Below are 18,783 nucleotides of genomic sequence, written 5' to 3'. Positions count from 1 at the left end.
GATACGTCTCTCTCACATCGTGTTCTCTCTCTCTCTCTCTCTCCCTCTCTCTCTCTCTCTCTCTCTCTCTCTATCTCTGTCTCTTTCCCCCTCCCTCCTTCCCTCCCTTCCACTCTCTCTAAAAATAAATGGAAAAATGTCCTCAAGGATTAAAAAGAGAAAGAGTTCCCAATTATGCTATAAAATCATAATGCTACTTAAAAATTAAGAATAGTTTAAATATGTTTATGATCCTTTTTTTAAGGAATACGGAAGCCATTAACTGATGAAGGAGCCCAGAAAAACACTCATGTTTACAAAGCTATTTTAGCAGCTTTAAACTTCAGCCATCAGAAAACTTCACTTGTGAGAAATACCTCAGTGCCTGCAATGCCAGACAGAGAGCTGCTCTAGGCAAAGGGATGAGATGACCTTGCTAGTCAGGAAATAATAGGGGGGAAGGCGTGAGAGGAGGCCGGTCGCCGTGGTGAGAGGGAGAGATGTGTGTTACTCCGGCCACAGGACCGCTCAGGACCCTCGGAGGTGTCTCTCTCGGAGCCCGTCTCCGCAGGGCCTGTAGGGGCAGGTGCTGGGCACATTGTGAGTCTCAGGTCTCTGAGTGCATTTCCTATTTAACTCCACAGAGGTCTGTGTTTTGTGGCTTTGGTGAATTTTAGTCAAGAAAAATGGAGGATGCCCTTAAAACAGATGCGAAAAAACTTCCCTGTGAGACGCTGGCTTACCCACCCCCTCAGGTCTCCTGCACAGTGGCACCATAATCGACCCGGGACAGTTCGTCACTACTGGTCTCCATATGTTTTTGGTACTAATATTGCTTTAAGCTCTTTTTCTTCTTATTGATAAAGGCTGCTTGTGATAACGAGAAAAAAATCATTTTGTAAGACGATTCAGAATCAACTAAATCAGCTAATTACAAAGTTGTTAAGAAAAACTAGAGGAGATATTAAAGCTTGAAACTGACATCTGTGTGTCCGACTGGTCCTAACTCTGACGGGCTCTCTCCTGACAAGCCCAGGTGACACGGAGGGTGAAGACAGGAAGAGACTCGGGACACGGCTCTTCCTTCGTCCTCTCCTGTCTCACACGACCCTGGCCAGCCATACCATTTCTCCGTTAAGGCCGTTCGGCTGAACAGAAGGATCAGCTGATGCAGAGGATCAACTCGCTTAGTGCCTTCGTCTTCCTCTGGAGGGTCCGCTCCAGGTTTCTACAAAAGTAAATTTATAAATTCACATTGCAATGAGGCGTCCAATCAGACCCAGGAGCAGTGTGAGGGCTGGAACAATGAGTATAGGAAAGCCCTTCTCTGCTGTGGCAGTGTGAATGTGCGTGAATGTGTATGAATGTGTGTGTGTGCATGAGTGCGTGCACACAAGTATGTGAATATGTGGGTGAGCATGTGTGCATAAGTGTATATGTGAGTGTGCATGACTGTGTAAGTTGTATACATGTGAGTGTGTGAATACGTGTATGTCAGTTATTTTTTTCCACTATCATTTACTCTTAAGACTTAAAAAATAAGTTTGTACTATTGGATAGGTCTTTTACCATGAGGAAAATTATGAAGCATTTTTACTGACTGTAAAATTCATTAACCCTGACTTTTTGTTGAATGACAATGAATTTTATACTTTCATTTACTTACTTACACTTGCGTTTTCTCTGTACGTACATGATGTTTTTTTCCCTGGCTTTAAGATTTTAATGTTGCAGAAACTGGGTAAATTTCTACAATGTAGCCAATATTCTATGGTTGTTTTAATTATGAAGACAATTTGAATTCAATTAAAATATCTGAGGGTCATCGGGATTCAGCTTTTATGCACTGAATTGGTTTATCCACTATATTCCCTGATAACTATGACAAAGAAGTGCCTTTTAGATGAGAGGTCTTATGCTGGGAACCTTTAGACTCTAATTTGTTTGCAACGTCTGCGACAGCACGCTTACAACTCGCCCCGAGAAGCTGGCTTTGGTCAGATGCTTAGACAGGCCCCCGGCCCGTGGACGATGGACAGAGGTCCCCAGAGCCTGCTCCCCGCGTGCTGTGGCTAAGGACCCCCTTGCCTTCCACAGCATCCCTGTGACTCGACCCTGCTTGTGCCCACTCTATCCTGCTCAGCTCTGCGCATTTTTTTAAAACCACCTACTTTTGCCCTAGCTGGTTTGGCTCAGTGGATAAGAGCATCAGCCTGTAGTCTGAAGGGTCCCAGGTTTGATTCCGGTCAAGGGCACATGCCCAGGTTGCAGGCTCGATCCCCAGTGTGGGGCATGCAAGAGGCAGCTGATCAATGATTCTCTCTCATCACTGATGCTTCTATTTCTCCTTTCCTCTCAGAAATCAATACAAATATATTAGAAAAAAAAACCCACTACTTTTCACTTGCTTTTGTTCACCTTCAACTTATGTTTGGTGAGTAACTTCTTTATGGTTCAGCTTCTATAGTTTTATCCTGGTTCTGAGGTGTTTAAAGGTGCCTTGAAGATGAATTTAAAAGGGTAACAAAATACTCCCTCTCGAAGTTAGTAAGAAACTTGCATAATTGACCTTAAACCCGGAATTCTCCCCTAAACACGGGATGCATTAACAAGTGAGAACAAAGTTTCCCAGGACCTATACTCTGCGACGAGGTTTTCTCTCCAATGCTGCACGGTGACTGCTCACACGTGGGGCCCAGAGCCCTTTCACTGCACACGCCCATTAGAGACATACCGCTAAGTCTTCTATCAGTTTGTCCTCAAAGTAATGCTCTTCTGTCTCAATCCAGGACTTCTCATACCCCTGAAGAAAAAGATTGACGGCCCGATGCCTACGAGAGAAGCACAATTTCAAACACAGTGTTGGAGACGCCAGCTCGGGATCTGCTGCCACCACCTGACAGGAGGCAGGAAGCCAGGGCGTCAGGAGGTGCCGTGGGGAAGGGGCGAGAACAGTTCAGAGAAAACGGCTGAGACACAGAGCGGGGCCACACGGAGTAACCAGAGAGGGACGTTCCACTGGACTAACGGTGACACCGTGGTCGAGTCAGAGAATTTAGGAGCAGCGCCTGGCTGTATACGCAGTGTGACACGATGGCTAAGCCGCGGAGGTCTCGGTGACAAGGAAAGTGTGACGCCCCTCACAGCATAAACTCATTCACCCATCCATCCACTTACTGACTGCCAGCATGCTAGGTGCTGAGGGTATAAAACTGGACAAAAGTCTAAAGAATCCAAATTTGAATCAGAGAGACAAGCAGCCAGCACTGAAGGGGGTGCTCCAGGCAGCGGTGGCCATGGCGCCCCGGAACAAGGAGGAAGCGCTCATCCTGCACAATGAGGGCGTGGTCGGATGTCACTGTGAGGGTCCTGTTTACCATGGGATGTGGAGGACGCCCTCGTACCAACTTCAGAGAGGGAAGAGCAGTGTCTTAGGGTAAGAGGCTGCGGAGGAACCCTGGGCACTGAGAGACTGGATGCGCACGTCACTTTTCTGCTAACAAGAGGGCCTGCCCGCCTCTAAGAGAAGGCGATGAGCAGTCAAACGGGTCCCCTTCACTCCCATAAGTTGGTTCCATATCAGCTCTTTCCCCCAAAGAATCATCATCACTGTGGCAAGGTCAGTTCTAGCACTCTGTGTGTCTCAGCCCCTTCAATAATCGGAACAAGTCTATGAGGCAGATCTTACGGTTCAGAGAGAAAACTACAATGAAGTCAGGTAAGAAACTTGACCACTATCTTAGCCTCACAATTAGGTCAAGGTCGTCTCACACTACCCGCCTCACGGCCTCCGTACGGAGGTCATTTAATAAATGTATTGCAGACCACAGTTTTCTGAGGGTTCCCAACCAAGAAAATCAAGGTCAATGATTAGACACAAGAGCCAATACATCTATTCTTCTCTTGTACTATCGTACTCATATTAAGACAGATGGTAGACCCCATCGCTTATTAGGGAAAACTAATTTTCTTCTGTTATAAACGTGAGTCCCGGCTGGGTGGCTTAGTTGGTTAGAGTGTTGTCCCGTACACCAAAATGGATGCAGGTTCAATTCCCAGTCAGGGCACATACCCGGGAAGTGGATTCCACCCCTAGTTGGGGCGCTTACAGGAGGTGATGATGTTTCTCACACACATCTCTCTCTCTCTCTCTCTCTCTCTCTCTCTCTCTCTCTCTCTCTCAAATAAACAAACATATCCTTGGGTGAGGACTAAGAAACAACAGCCACCATGGGAGAGTCCTGACCTTGGCAGGTTGTAGAGAGGGGCCATGCGGAAGCAGGCCACGACCGCCCGTTTCCGCTGTTTCGAGAGCAGCTTGTGCCACACGGCCTTCTTCGACCTCTGAGGGTGCTCCACCTGCAGGAAGACACAGACAGCCCGTGAACCCGAGCGAGCCTCAAAGCTTGCTGGACAGCCATGCCTTTTAGCGAAAATCTTCTGCAATTTAAATTCCAAAAAATACTTTACATTTATGGAAAAGCCCATGTCCTAAATTTGAAATACTTTGAAATGTTATATATTTTTATCCACAAAAATAAAATGTTTTCCCAATAGTGTGTACTTTAGAAGCTATGTCATCTCTAAAATCAAAGAAATAGAAAACCATTCTCTAAACTATCAGTTTGTATCCTTTCAGAATTTGGTTATGGTTCTAAAACATATTCTCTGGCTACACAAAAAATTAACCCACTTTTACTCCTGGATCCATTTTCACTAATTCATCGTAAGCACTACAGCAGTGAGCACAGAGGCAGTCAAGGGGAATTCTCATGAAAAGCCTATTGTCCATCAGTGTAACAGGATGGGAAGGAGATGACCTGGCTTCAGGAACACATTACTAGGAGTAACTAAAAAGGTTTAATTTTGCAAAAATGTTAAAATATATATTTTGTTAGATAGGGACAAATGAGAATTTGAAAGCTGTAGTAAATGATGCAAGTGAGTTATTTATTTAGCTAACGGTGTTCGGAACTCTGAGAGAGAAAAAGAGATTAATCATAAGTATTAGAGAGAAAAGTCCCAACATGTAATTCTAAATTAATCAGTAATCTCTAGGCAAGTGAACACTGTACTTCCCATACTGTAACATCTCCAACGCATACATGTAGATTTCTGGAAGAAATAAAAATGTTATGTTAGCTAAAAAAAAAAAAAAAAAAAAAAAAAAGCTAAGTTTACTACCCTTTGCAGTAAACCGTCAAAAGATGAATGTGCTAATGCTTGGAGAAAACGTTAAGGATGTCTGGGCGACAGTGGTTTAGAAATGTTAACAAAGCAACTTATGTAATTGGGCGGCGCTTGTTTCTGGGAGCAGAAGGTTGAGAACCACTGCTCTAGAGCATCAATGAACACCTTCTGACAACGACCCACTGGCCCTTTAAAGACAGTTCCTCATGTTGTGACCCAACCATAAAATTATTTTCGTTGCTACTTCATAACTGTAATGTTCCTACTGTTATGAATCGTAATGTAAATATCTGATATGCAGGATGGTCTGAGGCAACCCGTGTAAGGGTTGTTCGACCGCCAAAGGGTCGTGACCCACGGGTTGAGAACCACTGCTCTAGAGGCTCAGTGAACACCTTCTGACAACGACCCACGTTCAGTTCTTCTCAAGGACCTTGTGAAGGGAGACAAAACACTGCTGGGCTCTAACCCTGCCAGTGAAAACAAATTCATTCAAGCAAATCCAGACATGTACATGAAACCTAGGAAGAATTAAAAACTATGGCCCTGACTGGTTTGGCTCAGTGGATAGAGCGTCGGCCTGCAGGCTGAGGGGTCCCAGGTTCGATTCTGGTCAAGGGCATTTACCTTGGTTGCAGGCACATCCCCAGTAGGGGGTGTGCAGGAGGCAGCTGATCGATGTTTCTAACTCTCTATCTCTCTCCCTTCCTCTCTGTAAAAAAATCAGTAAAATATAGTTTTAAAAAAGACTTATGGTAGTGTGATGACACCAAAAATCGTCCCCTGCGGCCATTTAATTAGCATTTAGTTATCTACTTAAATATATGCATAATTCGGGAAACACAACTCTGACTTTATATAGCACTTCAGATATCATTACCTCAAATCTTGTCATCTGCTGATTTGTATTTATTTACTGTTTCATGAAAATATTATGGAAATAGGGACATGTTAAATTTCCTATATTATATTCTATCATATTACATTGTATTACTCATATTATGGTGTTACAGAATGTAAATGACGTCAGTAGCCATACGGTGTGAGTACCTAGTTTCATCTCATCGTAGTGATGAAGCCCAAGGCAGTAGTGTTATTTAACTGGCAGGTCAGGGACAGGAGAGCATCAGATAATATAAAACAGGAATACAAGGAAAATGTTTATTAATGTGCTACTAGTATGTTCTGCAAAACGTTTAGATGACAAAACTCCGGGGTGTCAGGGCATTTTACTAGTTTATGTGCCCGTCAGGCAGGTGCTGTCATGAGGCCCAACGGCTGAGGACACTCACTGTGGGTTCTCTCTGTGTTATTTTGGAACTATTTTGAATAAAATAATAAAATAAAGGTGTTAATCTCTCTGAATACATTGTCTATACATAGCTACAAAAATCATAAGCTTAGAACTTGTACACGCTACATGCTAAGAACCCCTGAGTCCTATGTTCTTTATGATGAGTGTGCCGAGCATAGGACCGTTTGGACGTGGTTAACAGCCTGACACACATCCTCTCTACCATCGATGGGCGGGGCAAACCAGACCCAATCAGCAGCCAGTCTGACCTGCTCGAGATGGAAGAGCACGCTCGCTATGTCCAGGACTCGCTCCACCGTCTTCTCGGGATCGGCACTGTCCTCAGGCCTGTTCGGCAGGTCTTTGTAAAGAGCCATTTGCCATCTAATAGCAGGATCCTCCAACTGCGGAGCAGAGAGGAAAGCGCAGGAAATATCAGGTTACGATGTAAAAAGGGGGACGCACTGCTGACAGGGGGACGCGCTGCTGACGGGGGGTCTGCAGTCATGCATGTGCATAGCACAGTGTCTGAACACACGCAAAGATCAAGACCCAGGGGACCTGCACTCAGAAATCTATCATCTTGTGCGAAGACAAACATGAAACACGTGTTTGCAGCTGTGATGAGGGCTACTGCAAAGAAACATAAGGCACCAGGAGGCTTAACCTAACCTGGTGGTGGTTGGAAAGATTTCCCTAAACAAGCGAAGTTTCTGATGATCGACTTTAAAAATACATTTGTTATTTTGAGGGTCTTTAATATCAAAGGACTTCAAGTAGGATAATGACTGGTTAAAATAATATATTTTCACTTAACACATTGAGGACGGATCACAAGAATTCTCGCTTCATATTACACAGTGTTTTACAAAAGTGTCATAATTTAAAAAGATATCAGTTTATAAGAACATGTAATAAATAACTTCAAAATGCCATGGGTATTTAATTTTAAAGTGTGCCTTTAATATTTATGTAAAACATTTTCTGTACTTGTTCAACAGAAACTTATCTGGCCATTGGGTAAAGCTAGCAATAAAACTACTGGTCCACAATGTGTCAACTGCTAAAATAACATTACTCTGAGTGCTATTCTAAAGAGAGAATAGCCAGTGTATAGATACTAAATGTGCTTTAGAACAAATGTGGCTTACCTTGCCTTGTAAATGAATATTACTGCGGATTATATCTCGGACTTCATCCTCAGTGTCTTTCTGTCAAGAAATAAATGTTACCTAGAAGTCTTGTGAAGTGTCACTGCTGTAAGTGGATGGAAATCATGCACACCTCTTTGGAAGCAGTGTACGTCTGCACAGTATTTTTACAGGCTTTGGCTGCAGGCCACAGATCTGGGGCTCTGTCGGCTACTCTGTCGCTGCTGCTCTGACTAGAAACAACAGCTGTGTGACCTCCACAGTAAGTGCATCGAGATGCAATGAGCTCCGTTTCCAGTTCACAACAAGAAGGGAAGCATCATGCTCCCTGGGGTTCACACAGAACTGAGTCTCTCCCCAAAATGTGCAGAGTAACTGAGCACCTATGACGTGTGCACCATGCAGTGCCTGGAGGCGGCCCTCAGGGTCACTCAGCAGACCATAGCCACTCGCCAGCCTCGCTCATTTGCTCAACTCCAGACACACTCAGGGAGCTTCAGAGTTGCCAGGGCAGGAGCGAGGCCTCCAATTGACACAAATACAAAAACAATAGGCCCATGTACGCTTTTGAAAAGCTGCATCCTCATAAGCATAGCCTTGACAATGGAAAACGGGCCATAAAGAAATCTTGAGAACGTAAATCTCAATGCTTGCAAAAAGCTGCTGGTTTAAAAGTCAACACCGCACTTCACCATGGCTGCTCCTAGCACTGAAAAATCGCCCTTCATCAAAAATCTTATATAGGGATCCAAATGAAATCCATTTTTCTCACTACCTGTGACTTGTCTGTATCTTTTCCATGTGGGTCCTGAATGTGCCCTGAAGGTGATTAACATAATTTAGAAATAAAATCAGCCTCCCTTCCTCCCCCCCAAAAAACAAAAACAATAGGCAGCCATTAAATCTGAGTTCAGGGCCTGTGCAGAAACCACTTGATAAAGCACTCACTGCAGATGAGCAGTGGAGAGAGCCCTGGGAGATAGGCCTGCAAACCCCGTGAGCTGGGGGTGGGACGCTGCAGCCCTGCGAGAAGGAACTCACCATACTCAACCGGTTCTTGGCCAGAGCAATGAGCTCCTGGTCTCCGGGGGCACAGATATTCAGCCCAATGGGCAGCAGCCGCCTCAGCGCAGCCACGATGAGGGAGGTCTGCACGGAGTAGCGGTCTCCTTTCCGCCTCATCTTCTTCCTCTCCTGGTCGGACACAGCGGCCTGTAGACGGACGGGTGCTGGGGTCAGGCGCTGCTCTGCTCCGGACCTGGCCCTCTCTGGGCTCCACTTCCTCTTTCTCTGCTGGTCGCTATGTTTTAAAATCCTACTGAGGACATTTTTTCTTTTTCCTTCTAATTTTAAGTCCTACTCTCGATTCCCAAGTCATTACAATTCACTGGTGTGCATTTCTTTATAATTTTAGAAGGAAAATGCACATTGTAATTCTAGAGAAGATACGGATATATGAACATTCCATGGTAACTTTAGATATTGTATGTTTTATAATCTTCAATACTTAAGAAGAAAATTTAAGAATGAATGGTGTATTTTTGTCTTGACAAATGCCTGCTTTGCAATACACACACACACACACACACACACTCTGTATCCATAAAACTATTACAAAGTACACTCCCTTCTGTGTGGCCTGCAGTCTTGTCTGCCCAGGGCCCCCCATCTAGGGAAACGGACGTGGTATACTGACCAGTGTCCCATAAATATCTGAGATGACCTCACCTGAGGACAGCCGTGCCTCCTCAGGTCTCTCTGAGTCCAGAGTCCAGATTCCCCAATCACCTCCTCAACCTGGGCCCACTCTACCTGCCCTAATCACATGGGCCAGGTCCAGCCAACCAGGGCCTGCCCCTCAGCCCCCGAGCCCTGAAAAGATTCACACGAGGTTCACACCTGCTCACCTGTCTCACCTGCTCCTTCTTGCAGAAGCCTCAGCAAAGGTTCTTGCCCACGCTTCCCCCTCACTACCTCTGCTCTTGACCAACCCTGGGCTTCCCCACACACCCCTCTCTATGCAGTGCCTTCTGTTCCTAGGGACACTGAGTCACAACTTCTTCCTCCCTGATAGTTCTGTTTGCGTGTCATACCATCCATGAGTACATCAGTCCTGGGTCCCCATTCTGGACCACGAAATTCTGCTCCTCTCTTTTGAAGTTCTGAGAAGTCACAAAGTAAATTCCAGTTACAATCACATAAATAAGAAGTCCATGTGACCAGAAGTTCGTAGGAAGATAAATGTTAACTTGATATGTAAGACTCATCAAGAAAGGGAACATGTATGTGTTGAATACAATGAAGGCGCCTGCCCGGGGCGGCAGTTCTGGGCATTGCACACAAATACGAAGTCTCAAAGGTCAGGAAACTAAGGGTGAGAGGATTTAAGTAACGTGGATACATAGCTACCTCGGGTTGAATGACTACTCAGACCTGGTTTAGCCAGGAAAGCATGTGTGTCTCGAGATAAACATAGATCACAACAATGAGATGGAGCTTTCCACCCAGTCAGACGTTCCATCTGCTTTTTCAAGTTCCATAACATCCCTTCATTCACTTTTAATTCCGGGTCACAGACTCACTGGCAAAGTGAAGTATTTGAGCATTCTCCCTCCTCGCCAGTTAAGTGACCCCCAGGAGACAAGTTTGAGAAACACTAAGGGGCTGGAAAATTGGTTAAATGTTTGAAAGCCCTTAACATCCTGCAAACAGCAAGCCCTGCCCATGCTGCCCTACTCACGTGGGACTTGGACCAGTAAATGAACACCTCGGCCACCATGCGGAACAGGTCCTCGGCTTCCGGGCTCGGTTCTTTGAGCCACTTCGCCCTGGATCACAAAATCAATGAAGTGGCTCCTCAGGTACAACTTAAAATTTAAATACGCAACCAAGTAACTTAGGGATGCTGGCTTCCCGCAGAACACAGATGGCTAAGTGTGCAGTGGTGACACTGTGAACTAAAACACCGGAACCGTCCAACTGCTAACTTTTACCTGCAACACTGGGCCTGCTTCAGAATGCCCTTTCTGGTTGTAATTTTAAGATGCTCCGTCAAAACAATGCATCTAGAAACATCTGAGTATGAACAGGCTCATCGCTAAGAGGTTAGTGAATGAAGCCATTTGTCCGGGACACGGGAACCCAGCAAGGACAGGGTGCCATTAGAGAAATCAATCGCTTTGAACATTCTACCTGTTGTAGTCCACGAATCGGATCAGGAGTGGGTAGAAGGCATAGAGGTCCCTGGCCAGCGTGGTGAACTCGTCCAGGATGAGCAGCTCGGCCTCGGACATGTCCCCCCTGGCCTCGGCTTTCAGATGGTCTTCCTCCGCGACCACCACAGCTGCCTTTTTCTTCAGTTTCTCCATTAATGGCAAGAAATGAGTTTTCAGGAGCTGAGGCTTCACTTTATTTATAATCGGCTGGGAAAACACTGTGAAGACAGACGGCAATGCTGAGCTCCGCAGACAGGTCAGGTCCCCCAGGACAGACTGTCATTACAACAGCGGCTCCGCGAGAGCCCTCCCCAGCACGTCTGCCCCGAGTCAGCCGTGGCCTCAGGGTCTAGTCCCCAACTGACTAGGAATTGAATTTGATGTGCTTCCTTGTTGTTGTTTTTTAAAAAAAGATTGACAGCTAATTTAGAATAAAAATTAAGAAAAGATATTCACTCACTTTGCAAATCATCTCTTTTCACACAAAAAAGAAAATTCCCCAAATGGAAAAGGTCCCCTTGCCTTAGAGTAGCTGCACACTGTTCCACAGTGTATGAGCAAAGGTACCGTTCCCTCCCCTATCACCCCCATCCTGTCCTGGAAAGAGGGGGATTACATACAACACTCACTGCTCATTTACTTAAGAACAGTTGTGGTTGTTAGCAACCATTCTAGACGTGATTAGGACATTTTTAAAAGGAATTTTTCCCCTAAAGGTAACACATATATATTGCAGAAACGTATAAAAGGGAAATACTAAAATCAACCATAATCACCCTACCTAATTAGTAAGATGTTCATGTATTTTTCTCTGGAGTTTTTATAAATAAGTAATTTCACATATATATATTTATATGGATTTCTGAATTCCATTTTAAAGTCCTTTTCTTTTCATCCTCCTTGCTATTGTGGGCATTTTCCAAGTCATGAAACACTGTTGACACCTTACTGTTAAGATGGCCTGTATTCTGCTCTATGCTGTGCCCACTAGTAACCACAGGCCAGCGGTGAGCGTTAATGTTGCTTCCACTTGTTCCGCATACGCAGGGCAAAGGCACATCACTGCAGTGCGAACATGTGAGGCAGCCTGAGCATCCTCCCCCATCCTGGGGGACAGACTGCTGAGGGGCTGATTCAAAACCCAGGTTCATCTTTGTCTGCAGAGTCATTAGCTTTTGCTGCTGTGTTTACTCATCGACCTTAGAGAGGTTGTCAGAAGGAAAATGGTTCCTTACTTAAAAGCACATGGGAAGTCACTCACAGTCTGATATCTCCTTTTAAAGAACAGCATGACAGCAACGATAATACTGTTTAGCACAGGAGCAATATTAATAAAGACGGAGGTAGAAAAAGTCTAGTTTCTGTATTTCAAATCTTTTGGGAAATAAGACAACTTGAAGCAGTCGCTCCTTCCAACCCGTACCTGCCAGCCTCTTCATCCAGGCCCCCTCGTCGATCCCCAGGTTGTTGTAGATGATTTTCAGGATGTTGCCCAGCAGGGTGTTCATGTGCTCCGAGTTCAGTGCCGTGCAGCACAGCCCGGCCCTCTCGGGGTTGCTCTCGGGCCCCTGCTCCCACCACCGGGACATGTAGCTGCAGAGCATGGGCAGGATCACTTCCATCACGTGTGGCATCTGCGTGTAGCGGATCCCGGACTCAGCCAGCTCCACAATCTCTTCCATCAGTTTCTCCAAAGATGGGATATTCGGACAAACATCTTCCACGTTGGCTGGCAGATTGAGAGCTAGAGGAACACACCCAAGAATAAATGGTGGTCACTGAAGTCACAGACACAAACAGCCATGCCGTTTGGGCTTTAAGATTCAGCATGCCCACTCGCCTCCACTGGGCCCTTGCCCTTCCTCCTAGCAGGTGTGTCAGCTTTTTCCCTCCTTCCCACGCTCCTACCCTATCCTCCCCCAACTCAATTCAAATCCTAGCAGATAATTCTAGTAGGTTCTCAGAGGCCAATCCGTGAAATCATCGGTTAGCTTTCTCCACTGGAGCAGTAAAGAAATGGGGGTTATCTACCCAGATTTTCCCAAACGGAAAGTGACATGATGCGTGGCTTCGCGTCTCAGCTGCTGCCCCTGCAGCTGCGTTACCTGCTCTCTCCCGTGAGGAGCTAGTATTGTAGATGGAGCAGCTGTTGTGTTTGTTGAGATGAGTTTCCAGAAACGCCACCGGGAAGGCACCCGCAAAAGCCGCCAGACACTCGCCCACTGCAGATCGCTGCCTGGAGGGGAAATGCTTGTGATTTTTATTTCTCCCAAGTAAGAAACTGAAGGTGTATTAAAACTGGCAGTTTAACCTGAGGGATAATAACAGTACTGCTAATACTATTAACCCTCAAGTATAATTTCTATATTCTAAATCATCACATGCTTTCAATAACAAAGTTCCTGCCATTAAAAAAGAAAGCCAAATTATCTTTTAGCTTACAAGACAGTAAGTCCTGGCTAGTGTGGCTCGGAGGCTGGAGGGTCAGCCCACACACCAAGGGGTCATGGGTTTGATTCCTAGTTGGGGACACAGGCCTGGGTTGTGGGTTCACTACCTACCCCTGGTCAGGGCTAGTGCGGGAGGCAACCAGTCAACGTTTCTCTCTCTTTCCCCCTCCCTCCCTCCTTTCTACTCTCTCTGAAAAGCAGTATAAAAAAATATCCTTGGGTGGGGATTAAAAAAAAAAAAAAGGATGCAGAATGGCAAAATTTCAGGCACATAATGTGGGTTAAATAAATGTTTTAAAATAATGAGAAATAACTTATTTAAGAATTTAATAGGTTAAAATGTTTCATGCATGACTTCAAAGTCAGCAATGTATTCCCTTACATCTGATTAGTCTATCATTAATAATTCTTGTCAATTATTTAATAATTTAAATTTTTTATTCAAGTAGTAATTCTCAGACCAACTCTGATCATTTGTGTTGGTATTATGGAAATAGCCATTTTTCTTTTAGATGACTTGTAATAAAGTTACTATATTTTTATTAGCACTTATGTCACTTTTTCATTAAAAAAACCATATTTTACTCATATTCAAAATGTTAGTTTTATATTCTTCCAGGTCATTTTATCATTGCAAACCTGCACTAGCAGATTCATAAACACTTAAGTTAAAGCTTTATATTAAACATGGTCGTTACTGAGATTGCTTTATTTTCCCCCCATAACTCTTTTATTTTATTGTAAGGATAGGAAAAAGGCCTTCCTTCCTCGCTGTGGTCTTCCACAATTTATGGGAAGCACCTGGTAATTAACCCCCAGACTGTTGGCTCCTCTGTTCAAACTGTGGGATAAGCTACTCTCGAGGCTACATTCTTTTATACCCTCCTCCCTGCTGTCCTCACCACTCAGATAATTTGCAGGAAGGCGTCTCTAGTTAGTAGAAAGTTCCCTCCCCACCTCACCTTCAAAAAAAGCCTCTTTTAAACTCTTCATAACTTTTGCCCTAAGCATGTTTTATAGGCTTGGGAAAATACTGATAAGACACCTCCCTGGGACATCTGTTGGACTGTCTCCTGGAAACCAAACACACTGTAACTCTTTAAGACAGCCCTGTAACCTGCTCAACATCAACACAACCCTGACCCCTTCCTTTCTTGATGCTTGGCAATAGTCACAGCTTGAAGAGCAGGCTACCCTTTTGCTCCCTGCCCTGTAACGACTAGCAATACACCGCCCTCACCGCTACTGGAAAGTAAATGCAATGTCCTCTCTGCATCTCTCCTTTTAGTTGTGAATTCTTTCACAGCCCAAGTCACCAGCCAAACCCTAACATAAATCAAACTTACCTTAAAGGCTGTGTATCTACTCCCAAAGAATCCATAAAATGAATCTGGTTCTTTAATTTCTAACTAAGGAAAAAGTTATAGAGCGAAGACTTTTTGTAACACTTGAAATAGTTATAATACTTAAAACAGTGATAGAGACAAAGTTAAATTTAAAACTTTACCTTTCCACATAAATACTCTTGCTCGTTCCCAGAGCATATAAGCTCGTCAGAATTCTATAACAGGACACCTGTACATCTTCCACTAGGGAAAAAGAGAATTGCGCATGAAAAAAACACACACTTGTTATTTACACAGTGTCTGAGAAAGCTTCGCGAAAACCAAAATTCCATATTAAAGGTATGCTGAGATTTTAATGTCTGAGAGAAACAACATAAGAACAAACAATATGTAAAAGGAAATACGAAAAGGTTTTCTCAAACAAAATTCTTTTCTTTCAGGATCTTAAAGCATTCTAACGAAGCCCTGTGATTATTCAGAACATGATCAGGAATAATTTCTTTATAATTTTTCTCTAGGTATAAGAATAAAAGATTTCTTCAAGGATAAAAGTAACACAAGAGTAACTTGGAGGGCAGGTAGGTGTTTGACTCCTGTTCCTAAGGTATACTGGTATGAAGGTGGCACCTTTTATTTTAGGTCTCGATGAACCAGCATGAGAATGGTAGGGGACGGAGTGTGCTAACTATTTCTGACACAACCTGGCATGTGCAGTATAAGTAAGTCACTTTGGTGGTTTCTGCAGCTAGAAAATCAAACAAAACCTGGTAGATCATCTCTGACCCAATAAGATGTCTATTGGCAGGAAATCTAAGAACCTTGAATTTCCAATTCTAACTTGGCTCCTGTTTCCTGCAGGAAACACGACATCAATGGAGAAACCACCGTGTCCTCCAGACGGTTTCCATGGCCACACTGCAAGCAGTGCTCCCGCTGCTTCCAGCAAACCCCCCAGCCAGTGTCCTTGTCGTCACCCAGCTCTGCAGTGGGTTTCGCGCAGAGCTGCACGCCCCTGGGACCTACACACTGCATCTCAGCGGCTGGGTCTGAGACTGCACGGCAAGGACTCGCACCTTCTCTCGTGTTCATGTCAGCACAAGGGCAGGACACTGGGGCAGGTCATGCGTTATTTTTTCCCACATAACCTTGGGCATTCTGTGGATATATATATTTTTTAAATATATTTTTATTGATTTCAGAGAGGAAAGAAAGAAGAGGGAGAGATCGAAACATCAATGATGAGAGAGAATCATTGATTAGCTGACTCTGCACGCCCCCTACTGGGGATTCTTGATGGTCTCAGCAGCCTTCAGTTTGCTGGTCATGCAGCCATGGAAAGGGTCTGCATCGACTCAGAAACAAGTGGAAACATTTCACATGTGTGTCCCGTGGTCAGACCGCGTTAGCAAGTGCCATGGGAAGAGACAACACGGAACAGTGACTTTGGAATTTGCACTTGGACCGTGGAAGACTGTCACGCGATTCGGCGGTCTACCTCTGCAAGAACGGTTTCTGTAACTCACACTCAACCTAGAATGTTCTGCAAAACAAGCAGGTTAATGTTCACGCAGCGTTGGAGGGACCCAGATGTGGCTTCCATAGCTGCCTGGGCCGCTAGAAATGAGGCTCTAGGTGCAGGTCTACGTACGGATCAGGTCCTCCCCGAACTGGTGCTGGCCGATGTGCTCGAACAGGGAGGACAGCACAGGCAGCAGCGCCACCGTCGCGTAGTTGATGATCTGCGTGACGCCCCGCGGCTGGCTGCGGGTGTGCGTGAACTGGCCCTCCTTCAGGTTCTCCAGGGTCCTGTCCAGGTCCTCCGCTGCACTGTCCAGAAATGCACTGAGTGCGCCCTTCACACTCTCCAGGCCGGTCTTCATGACGGTCCTGCGGGGGGACAGAGGACAGGCGTGAAGGGAGCAGTGAGCAGGAACACACTCTGCGTTCTCACAGCACACGCTCAGTCGTCAGCCTTTACATCCACTCAAACACTTCCACACACTTGGAGTTTAGCCACATTGCTCTGTAATTCACCACTGATCCTAAATTCCTTCATAGTCAACTCCAAGAGAACCTCAGAGCAGAGGGCAGGGCGAATGCCTAGTTTTCCACCTGCATTAGCAGGTCTCAAATTCTGAGAGTGTTTATTCTAAAACTAAGCAAACACAGCTGCTGAGCCAGTTCAGTTCATCCCAAATCCAACCGAAGGAGAATGTTTCCGGAGCAATGTCTGTGAAAGAAACATTCGATGGCAACTCCACCAAGTCATCAAATAACACGGGAGTTCGGTGCTTTGAGGGGAGATGTAGAGTGATATACCAGCCTCTCCTCATGCGCAGAAGGAGACTCCTGGGCCACCATTGCCAGTAAGAATGAACGTGCACAATGGCATCTCCTTTCGCTGTTTATTATACAAAACACCTCAAACAAAGTTTTAAACACAAACCTGGATTATCCAAGGAATCATGGAATACTCTCTGTAAGAGACCTTCAGAAACTTTCACTTGGATTTGTCATGGGTAATAAATGAACTTAATGTGCGGCTGAAGGCTGAGTCGGTCATGCTACATGGGTTGACTCTGTGTTCAGACCACATGCTGGGTTGCCAATCGTGTTGATGGCAGGCAGAGGAGAAAGGGCACAGACCGGGGCTGGCTGACCACCACTCACTGGGCAGTCTCAGGCTTCACTCTACATCTGTAACCTGAGAGTAAACCCTCATGGTTCCGATAAAGTAAATGTTATCGCACACGTGAGCCGGGCACGGTGCCTCGACACCCACATGATCTCCAGAGCTATCACTACCACTTTTCCCTCACAGGACATATTCCCAGCTCAGCCCTAGTTACACGCCAAGATGCTGCAGAGATTACTAAAATTTAACGATTTACATACGATCGTGAAAATAACAAAATGCCATTATATTAGTAATTTATCAAGGATTCTTCTTTTCACCTACACCGAAATCTTTAGTACTGTCCCAAAGAATATAATGAAGGCAAGTAGCCCATTTTAATATTCTCCAATGTCATTACGATACTCGCTGATTTAGATAAAAATGGACCCGTGTACCTTGCATCCAGGGTCTGACCCAAAATGTGAAGACAGTTGACAATGGATGCTGCATCGTTTCCTAAAGAAGAAGAAGAAAGGTGTATGAATTGCCCTGAGAATTTACCAGTTTTCTTCCTTTCTATTCATAGTGTGTTTCAAAAATTAGTCCACAGCACAACTCAATGTAATAGCTCAAACGGATCTCTGACAATCGAGTCTCACATGCAGTTTCCTGCTACGGTGGTTATGCGGATGTCAGTAGGGAAGCGGAGAAGCGGGCCTCGGCGAGGAGCTGATGCACTCAGAAGCGGTGGAAGCGCTGCCCAGGCTGGGGGTCTACTGAGTTCTCCACGGACACCCCTCCACATACCAGCTCGCCTCCTTGTTAAATCACATTGCGTGGCAGCCTTTATGGGATGAGGTGGCTGAAAGTCTAATAAATGTATTTCCAGTTCGATGACCCAGTGTCTCTGCCTTCTGATTGCATTCACCTGGATTCAAAGCAGCTCATCTGCCTGAATGCTCTAGGTCTTTGGTGAAAGAGGAGCACCATGCTATTACGTAAAAAAGCATCGGAAGCTGAGAAAGTTAAATTCTACTCCCATGAGACACCTAAAATGGGGCTGACTGTTCTTGAAAGATGTAATCCCCTCATTTTGATTGGCAGAAATGTGAATTATACAGCCACTACATATATATTACTTTGTGATAATAAGAAAAGCAAGTCCAAAGTTACAGTGATTTGACTGCTCACAAGATAGTCTGACGTTACGATGTCTTTATTCTGTATTCTATATATAATGTGTGTGCACACTTTTTTTTTCCTCACTGTATAACATATCGTCATTTCCTGGATCCTGGGGTTAACAACTCCGGTCTGATTTTAAGTTTTTATGACATTTGAGTATGTTATAGTCTTTATACAAAAAAGTGTCCTAAAATGAATGAATTGAATATACATGGAAACTAATACTTGCTTTAGAATGGCAGTGGGCCAGTTCAGTGACATGATACAAATAACAAAAAATATATATAAGGCACTCATTACGGAGCTTCTGAGTACTTTCAGAAAGGTCCCATTCATCTTGTGCTTGGCCTCAGAAT

General features: G+C 44.8%; 1 protein-coding gene across 1 annotated transcript in view; it reads right to left on the bottom strand.

The window, feature by feature from the left end:
• Positions 1-18,783, bottom strand: part of RYR2 (ryanodine receptor 2) — a 185,593-nt gene that overhangs the window by 40,951 nt on the left and 125,859 nt on the right. Inside the window, exons 65-78 of the mRNA XM_015562331.1 lie at positions 17,698-17,758; positions 16,274-16,512; positions 14,787-14,868; positions 12,935-13,065; positions 12,253-12,573; positions 10,807-11,047; positions 10,355-10,442; positions 9,708-9,776; positions 8,656-8,826; positions 7,615-7,674; positions 6,733-6,867; positions 4,226-4,338; positions 2,714-2,810; positions 1,104-1,207 (exon numbers count right to left, since the gene is read on the bottom strand). Coding sequence (XP_015417817.1) covers positions 1,104-1,207; positions 2,714-2,810; positions 4,226-4,338; positions 6,733-6,867; positions 7,615-7,674; positions 8,656-8,826; positions 9,708-9,776; positions 10,355-10,442; positions 10,807-11,047; positions 12,253-12,573; positions 12,935-13,065; positions 14,787-14,868; positions 16,274-16,512; positions 17,698-17,758 — 1,912 coding nt within the window. The remainder of the gene's footprint in view (positions 1-1,103; positions 1,208-2,713; positions 2,811-4,225; positions 4,339-6,732; positions 6,868-7,614; positions 7,675-8,655; positions 8,827-9,707; positions 9,777-10,354; positions 10,443-10,806; positions 11,048-12,252; positions 12,574-12,934; positions 13,066-14,786; positions 14,869-16,273; positions 16,513-17,697; positions 17,759-18,783) is intronic.

This window comes from Myotis davidii, unplaced genomic scaffold (assembly GCF_000327345.1).
Source record: "Myotis davidii unplaced genomic scaffold, ASM32734v1 scaffold174, whole genome shotgun sequence".
Lineage (NCBI taxonomy): Eukaryota > Metazoa > Chordata > Mammalia > Chiroptera > Vespertilionidae > Myotis > Myotis davidii.
The sequence above is the reverse complement of the archived record's forward strand: the minus strand, read 5'-3'. Positions and strand labels throughout refer to the sequence as shown.